This window comes from Engraulis encrasicolus, chromosome 4, assembly GCF_034702125.1.
Source record: "Engraulis encrasicolus isolate BLACKSEA-1 chromosome 4, IST_EnEncr_1.0, whole genome shotgun sequence".
Lineage (NCBI taxonomy): Eukaryota > Metazoa > Chordata > Actinopteri > Clupeiformes > Engraulidae > Engraulis > Engraulis encrasicolus.
In genome coordinates this window covers 46,629,203-46,648,296 of record NC_085860.1, presented here as the reverse complement: position 1 = coordinate 46,648,296, position 19,094 = coordinate 46,629,203, and the positions used below count along the sequence as shown (strand labels likewise).

The 19,094-nt window shown below is 44.3% G+C and overlaps 2 protein-coding genes across 6 annotated transcripts in view; one reads left to right on the top strand and one right to left on the bottom strand.

Moving 5' to 3' along the window:
* The window catches only part of alpk3a (alpha-kinase 3a), a 36,097-nt gene extending 28,757 nt beyond the window's left edge, over positions 1-7,340 (bottom strand). The window contains exons 1-6 of one of the 3 annotated variants that reach the window (XM_063197520.1): positions 6,880-7,340; positions 6,222-6,562; positions 5,444-5,482; positions 4,475-4,596; positions 3,023-3,140; positions 241-2,155 (exon numbers count right to left, since the gene is read on the bottom strand). In XM_063197520.1, coding sequence (XP_063053590.1) covers positions 241-2,155; positions 3,023-3,140; positions 4,475-4,596; positions 5,444-5,482; positions 6,222-6,355 — 2,328 coding nt within the window. In that variant the 5' untranslated portion in view covers positions 6,356-6,562; positions 6,880-7,340. The remainder of the gene's footprint in view (positions 1-240; positions 2,156-3,022; positions 3,141-4,474; positions 4,597-5,443; positions 5,483-6,221; positions 6,563-6,879) is intronic. The other 2 variants (XM_063197522.1, XM_063197521.1) reach the window with 2 other exon arrangements.
* Positions 7,341-8,338: 998 nt separating this feature from the next.
* Positions 8,339-19,094, top strand: part of malt3 (MALT paracaspase 3) — a 29,536-nt gene continuing 18,780 nt past the window's right edge. The window contains exons 1-8 of one of the 3 annotated variants that reach the window (XM_063197518.1): positions 8,339-8,433; positions 9,481-9,585; positions 10,371-10,495; positions 11,093-11,240; positions 11,800-11,975; positions 13,481-13,577; positions 14,436-14,471; positions 14,921-15,124. In XM_063197518.1, coding sequence (XP_063053588.1) covers positions 8,427-8,433; positions 9,481-9,585; positions 10,371-10,495; positions 11,093-11,240; positions 11,800-11,975; positions 13,481-13,577; positions 14,436-14,471; positions 14,921-15,124 — 898 coding nt within the window. In that variant the 5' untranslated portion in view covers positions 8,339-8,426. Of the gene's footprint in view, positions 8,434-9,477; positions 9,586-10,370; positions 10,496-11,092; positions 11,241-11,799; positions 11,976-13,480; positions 13,578-14,435; positions 14,472-14,920; positions 15,125-19,094 lie in introns of all 3 variants that reach the window. The other 2 variants (XM_063197517.1, XM_063197519.1) reach the window with 2 other exon arrangements.

Below are 19,094 nucleotides of genomic sequence, written 5' to 3'. Positions count from 1 at the left end.
TTCTATCAGTCTATCAGTCTCCTGTCATACCTTCCTGTCTTCCTTCCTGTCTGTCTGTCTCTCTGTCTCTCTCTGTCTCTCTCCCTCTCTTCGTCTTCATGTCTTTCTGTCTCCGTCATTCTGACTGTCACTGTCATTCGGTCAATCTGTCACTCTCTCTGTCAGAACAGCTGTCGGATAAAAGCAGGGCAGCCAAGAGGAGGAAAGTGGAGCCGTGAGGGGAAAAAAAGACTTACTGACCTCCAACTGTGATGGTGGTAGAACGGGAGGTGTAGCGGGAATTACAGGAGCTGGGGGAGGTGAAGGGAGAGATACAGGTGCTAGGAGGGCTGGAGGAGCTGAGGGTGGCAGAAGGGGAGGTGGAGAGGGAGAGGGAGCAGCAGGAGGTACAAGTGGAGCAGGAGGTGGTGGAGGTGGAGGTGAAGGTGATGGTGAAGGGAGAGCTACAGGAGCTAGAAGGGCTGGAGGAGCTGAGGATGGTGAAGCGGGAGGTGAAGGGAGAACTACGGGAGCTGGGGGAGCAGGAGGTGGAAGGGAAGGTAGAGAGGGAGTTACAAGGGCTGAAGGAGCTGAACCTGGAGCTAAAGGAGGTGGGGAAGCAGGAGGAGGTGGAGGGGGTGCAGGAGGTGAAGGAGCCACTACAGGAGCAACAAGGGCTGGAGGAGGGGGAGAGGAACTTACAAGGGCTGGAGGAGCTGAGGCTGGTGGAGGGGGAGGTGGAGAGGGAGCAATAGGAGCTAACAGGGCTGGGGGAGCTGGAGGTGGTAGAGGAGGAGGTGAAGCGAGAGCGACAGGAGAAACAGGAGTTAGGGAAGCAGGGGGTGGTTGAGGTGGTGGAGGCGCTGGCCTCTTTTTGGGACTGGCTCTCACCTCCTCCTCTTCCACTCTTCCTGGCACCTCCACCATGTTTGTCTCCGTGGAAACCTCTGGCGGCCTCTGAGGTACTGGCGACAGCTCCTCCGCTGCTGTCGTCACGGTAACCCCATAGTCCACAGTTGACCTCAAGCTCCGTGGCAACTGGGGCGACTGGGCCGGCTCTACCATTTCCTCCACCTCCATGGCTTGGTGCTGCAGTCCTGGGCTTCGAGGAGGAGTTTCACTCTCTTGGGAGTCAGTGGACTTGTTCTTCTTCCCAAAGAACAACGAGGAAAGGGAGGTGAACATGTTGGTGATGGTCGACTTCGGGTGCGATTCCGAGTTGGATTTCTTATTCTGTGCCGCGGCTTTCTGCTGTTTTTCAGCTTTCTCCTTCTCCGCCGCTAACTGTTTGGCCCGCTCCATTTCTTGGGCCTTTTCTCTTTCTCTTTTTTGCCTTTGCTCTTCTTCTTGTCGTAAACGCTCTTTCTCTTTTTCTCGCTCCAGCTCGCGCTGTCTCTCCATCTCTCGCTCCTTCTCCCGCTCTCTTTCTCTCTCCCTTTCCAGTTCTTTTTCTTTCTCCTGTTGACTAGCGATGTCCACCTCCATGGGCTGTGCATGTTGTGCAGTCTGTTGTGCAGGGCTTTGTTTTTCCTCCACCGTTTGTGCCTGCGACTGAACTGCCTCTGAGAGGCACCGTGCCATGCTCATGCTCTCATCCCCCACGTGCCGTATACTCTCATCCCCTATGTGTTTATCATCTTTCTGAGCCCCGCTGATCACCACGTCCTCCTCAAACCCGTTGGAAATCCTGATCTTCTTCTTGGCTAGTTTCTCTTTCGTCGGCGGCTTGGTCGTGACAATCTCCACAGCCACGTGGTTCACCTCCTGGTTGCCGTTCTCTGCTACCGCGTCGGTGCTCGCCGCTGTCTCCATGGCTTCGGCAGCGTTTGTCACCTCGGAAACTGCCGTCTCCGCGGCCGCCGGCGTCTCCGCTGCCTCCTCCTCCGCCACCTCGGGTGTCCTCCGTTTCCTGGCGATGCGGTCCTGATGCTGGATGCTCATCTGCTCCTGTTGCATGATGCTGAGGTGTTCCAGCTCGCGGGCCTCCCTGTCGCGCCGCCGGCTCTCGTCCAGCTCGCGCCGCTTGGCCTCGGCCTTCTGCTTCAGCTTGTCGAAGAAGCGCTGGTGGATCTTGAACTCGCTCATCACGCCCACCTCCAGCACGCTGGAGCACGACACGATGCCCTTGCTGTTACGCGCCGACGCCTGGTAGATGGCCGCGTCGTCCAGGGTGCAACTACAGTACAGGGACGAGATGACACAGATAGACAGACAGACAGGAAGACAGAAAGACAGCAAGAAAGAAAGGGAGAGAGTCAGGAAGACATACAGTGTGTACGTATATATACCGTATGTATAAATTATGCCCTCTGTATAGTATATACGATAGCCGCGTCATCCACGGACGGTGCAACTGCTGGAAAAGCAGACAGACAGACAGACACACAGACAGAGACACTCACAAACACACACAACCACTCTCTCTCTCACACACACACACACACACACACACACACACACACACACACACACACACACACACACACACACACACACACACACATGCGTGCATGTGCACGTGCAAGCAACACGTGCACGCACACACACACACACACACACACACACACACACACTAGGGACAGAGTGAGTCAGGCAGACAGACACAGAGAGAGAGAAGTAGGCAGAGAGAGAGAGAGAGAGAGAGAGAGAGAGAGAGAGAGAGAGAGAGAGAGAGAGAGAGAGAGAGAGAGAGAGAGGGACATAGGGACATAGAGCGAGAGAATCAGGCAGATAGACAGATGGACAGTCAGTCATTTGCACATTCATGCATTCAATCTAAATGAGAATCAGAATTGTTTTAATTGAAGTGCACTTACAATGAATGTAAGATATGGATTGTTAGCAACACACGGTATAACCCTGCAGTAGTATATGAACATGCAGTAGTATATGAAGAAAATGGAACACAACGCAATAATAATAGACATGTAGACAGACACCCATGATGCTTCATGTTTAGTGAAAAGCTGCCATGCTGGCTGACTGCGTTGTATAGTATGTGTGAAATAATACATAGAAATGTATGAAAGCTGTTGATACTTACTTATAAATATGGAGTGTGTGTGTTTTTCCATTGCGGACGATTTCGTACTTTGGTAGGCCGCAATACCTGTCCAGTTCCACGTCATCCTTGTACCAGGTGAGCTCAGGCGCAGGGTAACCTGAACAGGGAAGTTGAGGTGGTAATACGTTTAAATGCAATTAGTGGCCACCAAAATACTTCCACAGCTGTGCAATACATGTAGCTGCAGCTCACTAATATCCATACTAATGCTTATATCTTAATAATGTTTCACTGATGCACTAATGCAGTGTTTCTCAGCCTTTTTTAAGGCGAGGCACCCTTTCAATTCATGAAAAATCTCAAGGCACCCCAAACCAACAAGCCGTAACATGGCATCGCATCCGATACCACACAAGCTTAGAAAAGTAACACATTTGGAAACGTCACACGACCTTCGTTTGAAGTTGCAGCTGACCATGGGGCGACCTATATTTACTTTATTGTGCATAAATGGCAGATGAAAGATTCCACTGACAAGCATTAACTTATCAATTCAGACAAATATGTACTTTATTACATAATTTTATTTATCAGCCACAATTCCGCGGCACCCCTGAGGGGGGCCCGCGGCACCCCTGTTGACAAACACTGCACTAATGTTTCAGTATGTTGTTATCATATTTCTTCTGTATCATAGTCCAAAATGGCAATGTTGTGAGTGAACCGACTTCTTTCTAGGAGCCTGAAGACTTAACAACTGTCATCTAAAATGATTCCTCATATGAGACCGTTATTGACACTTCTGCGCTGTAAAAGGAAAACCTTTTAAGCCTTGGACATGTTGCTCTAAATACGGTCCGAATTAGAGGTCTCATTAGCACTGCTCTTCCTGCTAAGGCCATACAAAGTCCTCCACTGTCAAGACTATTTCTGTACCATTTCACATCGCCAGAGTCTTAGCAGGCAATTGTTTAGAAATTTTGCAAGTCAACCTTCAGACTATAGGCGAGGGGATCACAACAACACACATCTAGTCCGTGAGTCATTTTGTCGAAAAAGTGAACGTTTCAGGCCATTGCATCACACATGCTAGTGAGAGGGAGGATGGACAGGACAGGAGGCCTGCACAAGGTTCACTGCAGTCCCAACTAAGTGTTTGCTGAAAGGCAGCCATAACCTTGCCTTGCCTTGCCTTGCCTTGCAGAGCGTCTAAATTTAGGCTCACATTGTATGTCGTCATTGCAACTGTTTTCTTTCCTTCCAAAGACCAACCCACCAACCATTGTATCAATTGTTTAAGTGCTCAGCAAACCAGCAATAACTGACACATTTTCATTTCCTTCTCTGACTTACAATGCTCCTTCATATGCTCAACATATTTGATGACCATTCAAACAGAGCTTCATATCCTTCACAAAAGGCAGCCAAACATGTTAATGTAATCTAATTTGCTCATGAGGGTTACTGGTGGTCATGAGTTTGGGGCAGTACCTGATACTACACAGGTGAACTTGACGTTGCAGGCCTCTGAGACGGCTTTGGGCTTTATGGTTGTCTCAAAACATGGCTGGGTTTCCTCTGTCAGCTGGGACATGACAGTACAAAATGTACTCCTGCAGGAAGGGAGAGAGAGATAGAGAGAGAGAGAGAGAGAAGAGAGAGAGAGAGAGAGAGAGAGAGAGAGAGAGAGAGAGAGAGAGAGAGAGAGAGAGAGAGAGAAAGAGAGAGAGAGAGAGAGACACTCCTAGGTTGTTCCTTAGGTTGACCTTCAGTAGAGTCAAAACCACGTCTTAACCCCCAACCACCCCCTCCACCCCAGACTTCAAAAACACACCTCCCTCCCTCCCCACCCAACCCCCCCATTCCGTTACCATTGCCAGACACACAAACTACTCACCCCACACCACACCACATGTACCGTATATACACACATGCACACACATACACAGGAACACACATTTCTTAACGGACCCAGTGGCTAATTCTGCTCAGTGTGAATTTTTGACGTGAATTTAATACCAAAACACCATGACATCAACAAGGCTCTCAGTTCAAACATCCAAAACAGCCGTCTCTCTTTTAGTATTATTATTACTTTATTATTATTTTATTATTGTTGCTGCTGCTGCCAAAGAACTAACAGAAGGAGAAAACGAAGCCGTGGGATTGGTTAATTATTATAGCGATTTGTGTGGGACAAAAAACACAATTTGATCTCTCAGGTGATTCAATGACATTTGTGTCTTGGGTAAAAGCAAGGGTGTGTAGATGCAGTAGACAGACAGAGACTATAGGCACAACTCTGCAAAGGGTAACTGCAATTTGGTTAACAGCGGGCTTGTGGTTTTGTCACTGTGCTGTCAAAAAAACAAAAAGAAAACGACAATCGCTGGGGGTTTATAGTTATAGTTATTAGTTTGGGAGGGATATAAAAGTGTGCATTTGAAGTATTAACGTTACCTCGAGGGTCTGTAGTGTGAATACCTGTTCTGTGAATAGCTATTCAGAGGGGAGCAAACCAACAGGCGACTTATCAGACAAACCAATGATTCCATTTCACTGATACAGTCAATATCACGAAACCTCATTGTGCTCTTTGCTTGGAAATTTGAGAGCCTGATATATTTCATTTACAATTTCACCGGGTCATTTTTGTTCAGTTATTTTGGAGGCCAAAATAACAAGCAACACAGAGCAACAAACTTCATACACAAGGGCTGACTCTACATTAGACTGAGCTCTACATTAAATAGGCCTAGTTTTATTTAGGCTACTTCTGTAATGCTATGAATCTATAGCCAACCTCTGGAATATTATGTTGAAACTCTCAATGCAACAGCATTTCATATCTAAGATCTGTGACACGTAAGCAATGGACCCAAAGTCATGACAAACAAAATGCCTATATTGAGATATTTTGTATTGAATCTTTGTGCCTACTGGGATGTCACGTTTTAGGCCTATAGGCTACTTTGTGGACTAATTACGCAGAGCGTTTAGCATTATAAGGCCTATTTTCCATCTTCCTTTATCCCAAATCATATTCCACACAAGTCCAAGTCAGACAAATAAGCCTACAACCTCTTTTCATTGTGCAGATTGGCCTTTGTTTGTGGCATTGGAGTTGGCCAAATGTTTCACTTTCACTTAATGCGTGTCACTTGCACACAATCCCACAGAGATTGGTGTTGAATAAATGGCATTTATTTATAGGGGAATAAGAGCAGCGGTAGCCTACCTGTTTTCTGCCCGGACATTGGAGAGGTAGTTGCGGCCATCGGCCCTGCTGCTTGGGCCCGAGTCGTCCTCATTAAAGCTGTTGGATCTTCCATTGCCGGAGTATGACCGCGCCATGGGCCTCCGAGATGTCATAGTTCAAATTCGACGAAAGTATGAAATAAACGGCAAAATAATGATTAAAAAACACTCCCAGAGAAGAATATCCCAGAAGCGCCCCAGACTTCTTGCAGGGGAGCCTGGATGTTGTCCTTTCAAACAAGTCCCCTTGTTATCAAAGTCCCAAAAACCGAATGAGTCCACCGCAGTGATTCGGAGCCAGTGGTGACAGGGAGGCTGTTACTGCAAAAGGAAAATGAAAAGACAAGACTTCCGTAGATAAGAAAATTATACTTGGAGGTCTATAATTATTCTAAAACACATTTTCATGTTCAAGTTATAGCAGTGCTCAAGTATATGACTCTCCCAGTGTCTGTCTTTGGAAAACCTGTTGCACTGGAGAGAGTTATAAATAGGTGTTGCCAGTGTTACTGGTAGACTGAGAAGTTTGCTCTCTCTATTCCTCGTGGTAAATTAATATATCGACGGTATAGAGGTCTGATGTTAGTAGTCAGTCGGACACTGATTATTTTGGATATAAGGATGTTGGGGAGACTCACCATACGTGTGTGTTTTGCGCTGTCCCCGGAGCCCGGTGCTGTCCTAACGCTAAGGCACTGCAATTGTCAATCACAGGCAAGCATGTGGTGCTAGCTCCATCCTATTAATAGCAGGCCTACAAATAGGCACAAGTGCACATCACATTTTCCGAAACTAGACGTCTGTTCAACTAATTTGAATTTAAATTAGCCTACCAAAATTTGAAAACCTTAATCAATTCCCTGACACGTTTTTTTTTTTTGCTGCCACAGAATTCCAGAAGAGATTTTGTTAAATAGACCTTGTCCTATTACAGTGGCTTAGGATAAAACAATTAGGCTATAGTCATTAAAACATATTCAAACATTGTCCATTATCTTGGACAGTTACAGACGTTATCTGCGTAAACATGTCCCATCTCCGTGTTTATTCCAAGTTTGACAGGATACTCTAGTGCGCTGTCCACGACTGTTCCCACTACACCCCCAAAGGGTAGGAGTGTCCAGCATTTGGCACGTCAGCTCGCGTTGCCTCATTTTCCAAGCATAAAAGAGCTTTGGTTACAAACACAGGTTGACAAGTTAAATTTATAGTGGTTGTTTCATGTAGAAAACATGACTTGTTGTTCAAAAGTTTTAGTCTCATTTATTAGAGTATGTTGTTAGTAGGCCTATTATTAGCCTACAATAACAAGAACAGTAATAATAATAGGCCTAATAATAATAATAATAATAATAATAATAATAATAATAATAATAACAACCTAATAATAATAATAATAACATTTATTATTATTATTATTATTATTATTATTATTATTATTATTATTATTATTATTATTATTCTGCTATTACTATGGACCCAAGTTTGAGTCATCTGCTAAGCCCCTGGTAGAATATAGGCCTATATAATAGGGGCCTATATAGGCCAAATATAATTCTGTCGCGCCATAGAAACCTATATAGGCCTACACTATCTTATTGCCATGGACAATTAAAAGAAAAAAGATTACTATCAATTAAATAATTAGGACCCTCCCGGCCATCTTCATCTTCACCATCCTCCTCCTCCTCCTCATCATCACCACCCTCATCATCATTACGCATGAAATCAACAGCATTCTTTTAGTTGTTGTCGCGCGTCGAATGAGTACGAAGTCTCATAACATCATGTTATTTAGGTTTATTGTCATGTTGTATCCTGTATATTATTGTGTTTAAGTGGTATTAACCACTCATCACAACGTATCAGTTCTTCCTCCACTTACAAAGGAAAGGAAATGAGGCAACCTCGTCGACACTTTTTTTTTTTTTTTTGCCGTTGCCAGAATTATGGCGAGCCTCCCTGTAACATGAGTCCGTAGGCGGCTCTGCTTTTCGAATCGCTACGGCAGCTCACTGAGTGGGCGTGATAGTTCCGGAAAACATTTTTTCTACATGAAGTGAGTTTCGCTCCCCTTTACTTATGACAGACTACGGGCCGTTGTGAGCCATTTCTCCTTTCGAGCGAGGACGGAGAAAAATAACTCAGGAGTCGTTGTCGTCCGTTAAGATTTGCGCTTGTCGACATGCCAGGTAAGTTACCGATATTTGAAATGATCCAGGATTCAGAAGTAAATCAGGTAGCATATACAGTCAAGATGTATTGATTTCTACGTTTTTGGGTTCGATCACACATTAGTAGCCTACTTCTTCTTCTACTGTGCAACGTTCATTCACCGCTCGTCCCGTGAGGTTACCAGTGCAATGGCATCGGTAGTGACTGTCTGCACAATATTGAGTGTCGCGTGCGTACTCGTGAACATCAAATTTTGACCTTTTGTTGATTTGGTTGTGACATCTGCTGTTTGTGTCAAAAACACATTGCTCAACAGAGGTGCTGAAATATTTGACAGAGAGATGAGATGATAGCCTCCCACTGTAGGCTTATGCCTGTATGGCACATCCATAGGCTACATGCAGGACAGGTGCACCTAATGATGGGAGAAATAAAAAGTACAAATAATATGTTATTACATTCCATATGGCTCAATTCCATCGTTTGCAGGACATAAAAACTGCTGTAAAGTATCACATTCTACCCTGTCAACGTCCTGCTTTTACGCACATATATCATGTTGAGAGAGAAATCTTTCAAAGCAATCCCAACTTGTGAAAATTGTGGCCTCTTAGGTCACTGGCAAACACCTCTACCCACCTTCTCTGTCTGCCAACCGAGAATCATGGTACACAGGGTATATTGGACTTTCCCCATCCTTCCACAAGGCGTTTTTGGTCCTTCAATCTCACTCAAGTTCAGTGAAGTGCACATATTGATGTTTTTAAGACACTTTATGGAAGGGGTGGTCTGGTCAAAGATTTTGTCCTGTCCTGTCTTGTCTTGTCTTGTCTTGTCTTGTCTGTGGTCTTGTCAAAGATTTTGTCATGTCTTGTCTCTCTCTCACTGATGTGCCAGGTTTTCTGTTTTCTCTCTCTCTCTCTCTCTCTCTCTCTCTCTCTCTCTCTCTCTCTCTCTCTCTCTCTCTCTCTCTCTCTCTCTCTCTCTCCCCCCCCCCCCCCCCAAATGATGTTGTGATGCTCATAGTCTGCATGTCTGTCCTCTGCCTGTTTGTCCCCCAGCAGGTCATGGTGCTGCTCTGATGCTAGAGTCTGCCCGTAGAAACACTACTGCAGTGGATGGCCCATCCTACCTGGGCTACGAGGAGCTGTGGAAGAGAATGATAGGTGGTGAGTGTCTGTATTATGTAATGTACTGTACTGTAATGTAATGTAATGTAATGTCATGTAAAGAGTATCTGCTTTCTATGCCTGTAGTTTGCTTAGAGGTCGCAAGTTTGAGCCCAGAGTGCCAGACTGCATAGGAAGACCTCAGTTTCACACACACACACACACACACACACACACACACACACACACACACACACACACACACACACACACACACACACACACACACACACACACACACACACAGTCTCACACTCATCCTGGAAAGAGTGTGTGGAGGGTTTTTTTCTGTTTTTAATGGAAAATCACAAAATCGAATCATGGAGCAGCACACCTTTGTTGCGTCCCAAATGGTACCCTTGTAGACTAGGGTGTTAGGTACACTGCTTAGTCTCCTGCACTACACAGTGCACTGTCCGCTACAATGCATAGTACAAGGGGCAGTCATGGGTGAGCGGTTAGGGCGTCAGACTTGCATCCCAGAGGTTGCCGGTTCGACTCCCGACCCGCCAGGTTGGTGGGGGGAGTAATCAACCAGTGCTCTCCCCCATCCTCCTCCATGACTGAGGTACCCTGAGCATGGTACCGTCCCACCGCACTGCTCCCCATGGGGCGCCACTGAGGGCTGCCCCCTTGCACGGGTGAGGCATAAATGCAATTTCGTAGTGTGCAGTGTTCACTTGTGTGCTGTGGAGTGCTGTGTCACAATGACAATGGGAGTTGGAGTTTCCCAATGGGCTTTCTTCTTCTTTCTTTCACATTCTGTCTCTGTCTCTGATTGGCAGGTGTCATTATTGTGGGGCCTCCTGTGCCTGCAGTTATCCCGCCAAACCACCCCGTGACTCTGAAGATCGTAGCAGAAGGGAGTGGTCCACTGAACTACCAGTGGTTCACCTTTAAAAATGAAGAGGTATGTACATCAGAGAAGCAGTCATAGGTGGGGAGAGCTCTATTGTTACAGTAGTTATACGCTCATGTTTATAGCAGTCATAAGTCAAGTATGCATTGTTTACCTACCAGATGCCTCCCTTTGTTTTTGTCCTGTTGGAACTGACTCTCATCGGTCATTGTCATTACAGAGTACACCACAGCATACAACAACGTTAAGTGTCTGCTTCTAACACAGTGTATGATGGAAACACTTTTGGCAATATAGTGGGATTGTAAGGACTAGCCATTGCAGTCAGAGTTTCATGGTAAATGGTGAAGCTCCACCGTGCTTTTACAAAGTAAAATATGCAGGGTTAATTCCACATGGAGAGTCGTTTTAACATCTTCTAGTGTATTTGTTCCCAAAATACTCTCTAACTGTTGAATTAACACTGCATATTCATGGTGCATTACGGTGTATGAAAACATCTGCTGGAGTCAATTTTTTTATATTGTGTGTTTAAAACATTTGAAAGTATTTGGCCAATAAAACGTATCTGTATCCTGGTTCTGATTTCTATTCTTATTAATAATTTGTGTTTTTGTGTTCATCGTATGTGGAACTGAATGTTTGCAGATAATCGAGGTGCCCAACGGGACAGCTGCTGACCTGGTGGTGTGTCTGAAGAAGTCCAAGAGCTATGTGTGCAGAGTGAGTGACCAGCACTTGCAGTGCGTCTTCAGCGAGTGGATCAAGGTCGACGTGTTGGATTGTCCTTCCACAGGTAGAATATGAAGTGACTTACACTAGGTTAACTTCATCTAAGGAAATGTAGCCGTTTTGGATATTAGTGTTCTTCATTTTATTATTATTATCTTATTCATTTTGGTCATTATTAGTATTTTGTTATAGTATAGTTCATTACACAATGTGATCTGAGGGAAAAAAACGTATAATGTCATTGTGGCACCTTCTCTCTGATGTAGTTCATTGCATAATAGCAACAAATACAGGCACATGCACACAAACATGCATGTGTGTACACTGCGCCACACACACAAGTACAAACGCGTGCGCGTGCACACACACACACACACACACACACACACACACACACACACACACACACACACACACACACACACACACACACACACACACACACACACACACACACACACACACACACACACACACACACACACACACACACACACACACACACACACACAATATACATATTGATGTCCCTTTTCTGTTATTGAAAAGGGCTGTCAGCTAACATCTTCTCACGTCTGCTATGTACAGTATATATTAATTTACCCTCTGTCCTCATTGGAAAGGGCTGGCAGCTAACTGGGATGGGGCGCCCCACGTGGCCGTGCACCCCGAGTCCCAGAAGGTGAAGCCAGGGAAGAGGGTGACCCTCAGCTGCGCCGCCTTTGGAAACCCCGCCCCCAACTACCAGTGGTACCGCAACGGACACATCCTGAACGACCAGAACACTAAGGCACTCCAGGTATGGCCGCCCGCCGCACTTGGTGTTGTTTTGGTGTGTGTGTGTGTGTGTGTGTGTGTGTGTGTGTGTGTGTGTGTGTGTGTGTGTGTGTGTGTGTGTGTGTGTGTGTGTGTGTGTGTGTGTGTGTGTGTGTGTCTAACACAGGTGGCAAGGTGTGTGTGTGTGTGTGTGTGCGTGTGTCTAAGGTGCTGTTTCCACGTAGCAGGATATTTTTTTAGCAGGGTATTTTTTCCTCCTGTTTAGGTGTAAACGCAACATGTGGATAAAAATAAATCCTCCATTGTAACAAATGCGTTTCCGTTTTTTTCTCCTGATTTTTATACCTGGATTTTAAATATCTGCTACGTGGTAACGGAAGGCCAAAACCAATGCAAAACCAATGCAACCAGGAGAAAAAAATATCCAGCTAAGTCTATTGTGTTGAAAATTACACATGGCATTAAATATGCCCAAATATTTTTGTATTATATTTGACATATCTATCGAGAATTGTGATTTGATGCGTTCAGTTGTATGTTTGTGTTTGTCTGAGGTCGAGGGGGTGCGGGGGTAGGGGTGCAGCTTGTGAAACACTTGCACAAGAGCTGTGGGGACACTCCGTTTCTCTGTTTGCTAGGGTGTCTCTCGTCTCCACATCAATATCTCTTGTTGGCCACAGGCCACCTGCCTATCAGCAGACTCCCATTCGTTTCCAGGTTTCCAGGAAGCTGTGATGAAAAGCTGGTTAATGGTTGACCTTGTCGTGGTGGGGATTTGTTTGCAGACACTGGCCTGCGTTTGATTGACTGGGCTGGCATGAAGCTGGAATGGGAATGAGCATTAATGTTTTTCTTTCTTCTCTCTCTCTCTGTCCCTCTCTCTCTGTGTCTCACTCTCTGGTGTGCCAAGACTGTCCTCTTTGTTTTAATAGAGAAACTGTTATTTGTTGCTTTACGTATTGCTCTCCACCCTTGCCCCTTTGTTTGTTTTGAGGTCGCAGTTTCTCGCCTTTGGTCAAGTTTTTCTTCGCAAACGTTTATTTGTGGTTTCAAGTATATGCAGAAACACAGATCAAAATATCAAATGGTCAATTTCAAGCAAGCAAAAATGGATATTATACATGGCCAGGAAGAACAAAACGGCTGTCAATCTGGACTGCAGTGTGCTAAATGTTTTCTTTGGTTTGGTTAAATCTGACATTTTGTTTGATTTTCTTTTTTATAAACACTTGAAAGATCTGGACACTTTCATTGACAAGTGGTTTTACAGTGATCTGCTCTGTGAGAGATGGGGAGGTGGTGTTTTCGTTGACTTTGAGGCTGTGTAATTTTGTTTATTGATGTATCTAATCTATCTATCCTAAAGCTGCTCTTTGGATTTAGTGCCGTTTTGATGATTGGTTTGGTGCTATTGATGGTTTAGTAAATTGTTAATAAGCACACTAAAAGTCAAAGTCTCTCTCTCTCTCTCTCTCTCTCTCTTTGTCTCTCTCTCTCTCTCTCTCTCTCTCTCTCTCTCTCTCATAGATAGAGAAGGCAAGTGCGGAGGATGCCGGCTCGTATCTTTGCTGTGTGACTAATGTAAACGGGGAGTCCTGGACAGAAGCGGCTGAGATTGAAATGGGTGAGATCTCGGTTTCTACAAACATTTGTTTTCATACACAGGGGAAAGCAATGAGCAATGCGATGTGCGCTCCTATTGTTCTCTATGTATGACAGGATGTGACCTTGAAACAGACCTTGAAATAACATCACACCTCAAGACATAACATGACCTGTCAAGACTTGACACCTCTTATTATAGCCAGGATGGCAATGTCCAAGTTGTAATGTGTTGGTAAAGAATGCCTGTTATGTGGTTAATGTGTAATGTGTAAGTAGAACAAAGCACCACAAAAATGCCCAGTGGAAAGGTTTGTCGTAACGGCCCCCTCCTCTTCTCCCTATGAGGGTGTGTTATTCCATGATGTGGGGTTTTCCACCTCACTAGCAAGCCCAGAGAGGTACTTCCCCCTCTTGCCTTGAGGCCGGCAGACACACAGTCTGTAAGTCAGGGACAGGCAAAGTAATGAAGAAGCTAAGTTTGTTTTTTTAAGCACAAAGCCACCAGAACTGAAACCACCACACCAGAGGCTAACTTCCTCTTTGTGACCTTGCAATAGCTTGTTTTTTTGTGTGCAAAGTGGTTCGTCTCACGGCATAAACTAAATAGAAAAATTATGTTATTGCATAAGTAGGCTGTCAGATGTATTATTAGAACTGTTATAACATGTAGTGAAAATACTATTATGGTAATTATTGACAATAATTGTCATTGTTATTATACTGTAGTCATAGTTATTTAAAAAAACTACTGTACATTATTTGGAGGAATATTTAGTTAGCTGTGTTTTTGAGACTAATGCAAGTCTGTATGAGAAATGGCGATGAGAGACCTGCATTGATGAACATTGTTGTTGGTTTTCATCTCTTTACCCCACAGTGACGTCTGAGCAGCCATCTGTGTCACGGCCTACAGGTATGCCCAAAGTGCTATACTGTTTCAGTTTCCTATTGCACTTAGTCTATATCACTCTGTGAACTTGCTATATATTGTTTGAAATATCCTTGCGTCCTTGTATGCCCTACTCTATGTCTACAGTATGTGAATTTGAAAATGAAAATAAAATATCCTAGTAATACTTGTACTGCAGCGACAATGTCAAACAAAGACCATAGCTTCCTGATCTTCAACCTGATGAAATATTGAACAAAATGTATATTTTTCTTTGTAATATACTACATAACGTGTTTAACATGTCGTGCAATATGTTTTATATACGTAAGTCGTGCAAATGTGTAGTATTGTTTGTGTATTTGTATATTTACTGTATGTATGCTGCAGGACACCTTTAATTTCCTTTGGGATTAGTAGTCTACTCTACTATATAAAATGTCGTTGTGTCCCTGTGTCTTTGTGTGCTGCAGCGACAGACAAGGTGGCGCTCCTGATTGGCAACCTGAACTACGCGCACCACCCTCCGCTGATGGCGCCCACCATGGACGTGTACGAGCTGGCGCAGCACCTGCGGCAACTGGGCTTCCGGGTGGTGTCCCTGCTGGATCTCACCAAGGACGAGATGAACGCTGCCATAGACAAGTTCCTGCAGCTGCTCGACAGGGGCGTCTACGGTTAGTTAACCCATTTTAGCCTTAGCCGTTTTTGGGAAAGGGTGCCCTCTGCCTATTAAAACCTAAATATCTCAGCCCATACAAGCACATGCAAATATGAAATAAGTTGCATTTAAAAGCTAGGACCCTCATTTTACATTAGAATGTGTTCATTCAGCTCTAACATACCCACATTTTTAATTAAAAACACCCCTCAAATCTCAAGAACCTGAATGCAGCGTATATGTGTCTTCGGGCTAAAATGGGTTAAAAGGGTGCAGAGTGCAGACGCTCATAAGAAGTGTATCAGTGTGAAGTGTTTGCAGAAGGCAGCCGTGGCCTAATGCAGTGTTTCCCAACCTTTCTTGTCTCGCGTACCCCTTAGGCCTCTTAGTTGTGCCATGAGTACCCTCTAATTCATGTTCTATATCGCTTTCTCTGTCCTGATGTGACTGCTCCATACATTTGTTACAATAATAACATTTTTCCAAGTACCCCCTGCAACGTGCTCACGTACCCCTGGTGGTACACGTACCCCTGGTTGGGAACCACTGGCCTAATGGTTAGGGACTTGGTCTTGAATTTGGAAGATTGAAGCTTAAAATCTCATTTCATCCATGGGTGAAGGGCTGAAGTCGCCCTGAGGCACCTTCTCTGACTTCGCTCCAGAGAATGGACAGGACAGGATTGTCAACCCAATACCTGTACCTAAGTTGCTTTGGTGTCAGCTAAGTCTAATGTAATATTATAAGGCTCATGGAAAGATGGTTACACTGTAATCATACAGCGCAGCATAGCACACTCAAGATGTCCCGTGACGGCTACCTTGGTCTTCGTACTTCAGCCGTAGTGCGAGATGATTCCAATCCAATCCAAGATGCATGGTATTTCACTCCCACACCCAGTGGTATAGTCTACGTAGAACGCGGTTATACGGAGTATACCAACTTCTAAATTTCAAGGATGTCAGTATACCCACTTAAAATTGATTGATTCATTGTTTTGAATAGCACAAATATATACAGTATACCCACTTCAAAAAATGCTCAAATATACAGTATACCCACCATAAAAAAGTAGACTACACCACTGCCCACACCCATGTTTCGGGTATCTGGAATTGAGCTGACAACTCTCATGCGATAAGCCTGAGTGCTGCTACCACATACTGTCTCTGTACTGTAAATGTAGAAGTGTTATTTCAACTCTCAGAGAGTGGGAAGTGTGATTGACATTTGAGTGGGGAAGTCATTATGAAGTCTATCTGCCATTGCTTTTGTGAATGCTCAAGAATGAGTCTTTTATCAGTGACCTGTGCAGCAGGTGTTTTCACTATCGCTATTTAGTTACACTGTGAATAAGTGTTTACACAATACACAGTCACGGTCAAGTTCCTCTTTCAGTTGTAAGCCATCGCACAAAAGAGAAAATCATATCATTATGTTCCTGTCGAGCTCTTTCAGTCAGAAGTTGATTGTTGAATACAATAGATTAGCGTGACTGACCTGCCTTTTATCAGTGATGTGATGTCTGCAGGTGGTGTGTTGTCCTTTGGAGAGTTTCTGTAGTTATTCAGTGTTGAGGAGTTGACACAACATTTAGTCATACTCACAGCCCTCTTCTCCTTTCTGTTGTCTTTCGTCACCTACGAGGTTTCACCAAAGAGTCAATCATAATATTTTTTTGTTTGTTTAAGAGTGACACTCTGTCGAGGGTTTCGGAATGTTTTTTTGTACCTTACTGCGTGTGGCATTTCCGATCACATTATCAAAACACATAACTTAGAAGGACTGCCAAATGCTCAAGTTTAGAACATATTGTTATTTTTATAGATCCGCTGTCAATTCAGATATCGAAATGAACTGAAATGAATGAAAATTATCAGAAAGGGGGTGTTATGGGAATTCCTGTTAGTGTCAAACACACTTCACTTCACCACACACACACACACACACATACACACACACACACACACACACACACACACACACACACACACACACACACACACACACACACACACACACACACACACACACACACACACACACACACACACACACACACGCGTGCGCTGTACACGCACAGACGCACTGTACAGGTACACACACACACACACACACACACACACACACACACACACACACACACACACACACACACACACACACACACACACACACACACACACACACTAAGCGTGTGCACTCCGCCGCCTTGAACAACAACATGTACAGTAATAGCAGTCAGTTATGTTTTCCCTTTTTTGTCATCTGCAAGTGGCTCTATGTGCATGACTATTCTAGTTGGCCCGTGGGTCACACAACGTTTCATGCTTTTTTGAGTGTTTGCACGCGTCTTGACTGCCAGTTGACCTTGTTGGGGTTGAGCAAGTCTTTTCCATCCGTCACAGTCATACACTACATGTGCAGTGTCACGGCACAGTGGCCGGCATATTAGTGGTGGTGGTGGGGTGAGGAAAGTGTGGTTCAGCCGAGATAAGTGTGAAAGAAGGGGAGCGTGGGTAGGTGTGCGGCACAGCGCGGCGCAGTGCAGTGTGATGCTACTCGCTTGCTTTGCGACATGCCTTGCTATGTTTAGAAATGGCCGAAGCCCTGCTGCACTTTCGACCTGGCAGATTTATGTTTTCCCTCCAAAAGGCCACTTGACTGTACGACGCACAGTATGTTGCAGAGTTTTAGTCAACACTGAAAGAGTTGGACCAGATACACTCTAAATGGAGGAGGAGTGTGACTGGATACCTGACACTCTCAGCTTTGAATGAACACTTTTCAGTCGATTGAAAATTTAGCACTCTTCTGTCGAGTTAATTTGGCCCTACTCCCTGTGTCTTGAATTATTGTAACACCACAAAATATGTGTACAGTGTGGGGGTCTATACTAGGTCTACTAACATTTTATACCCCCAAGAACCCCTGAGGAATAGAAGGTCTTTGACCGAAAGATTAGTAATTAAAAGAACAAAGAGGAATGACGTCCGCAGACATTTTTCTCTGAATTTATAACATTTTTGTTTCACCTTTTAATCTTGAGGAACGGTGTGTAATCCGTCTAAACCCCCATGAATATAATAAAGGAACTACTGTATATAAATTACACCATACGTACAATGCAAATAAAAAATGTTTGTAATTTCTGTAATCACTATAAATGAATTACTGTATACATACTACAGGATATACATTAGGGCTGGGCGGTTCTGGAAAAAATGCATTTCGAGGTGTTCTTGATGAAAATTGCGGTTCTCTGGACAGTTTTTTTTTTTTTGATTGCCGATTTTTCCCCACATCTCAATGTTTCTGAAGAAAAGCCTGAAATTAAAAATAAAATCCTGAATTTAAATTAATCTCCATTTCTATTTTAATCACTATTTGGAATTCTATTTCAATTCTATTTGGAATAATAATAAAAAAAAAACCTTCTCTCATCAAAAAGTGAACCTTGTGTAGGTGAAAACCGTTATCAAGTTTTGTTTAACGGTATACCGCCCAGCCTTAATATACATGCTACATAATTTTGCACCAAAGTGCAGAGGCCATTGCACAGCTCTACAGTATAGTCTGATACATCCCTCCATACTATGCTGAGCTGTGGCCCCATTGCAGCCTGTCACAAGACGACAGCATAGCTGACACTGCAGCAAAATACACAGGAAGCCATCTTCTCATAAATTCTGCCAGGAGACTTTCCACTTAGATGATTTTTGATGCTAGAACTGAGACACTGCATGTGTACTGTGACCTGTTTTTTGTTTTTTCTTTTTTGTTTTTGCTTCTGCCTTCTTTTTGCTGACACAAGATGCTGAGCCGTGTAAACACCAGTGGGGCCATCCCTCAGTACACACACACAGACACACACACACACACACACACACACACACACACACACACACACACATGTACGCACACGCACACACGCGCACACACACACACACACACACACACAAGCGCGCACACACACACACACACGC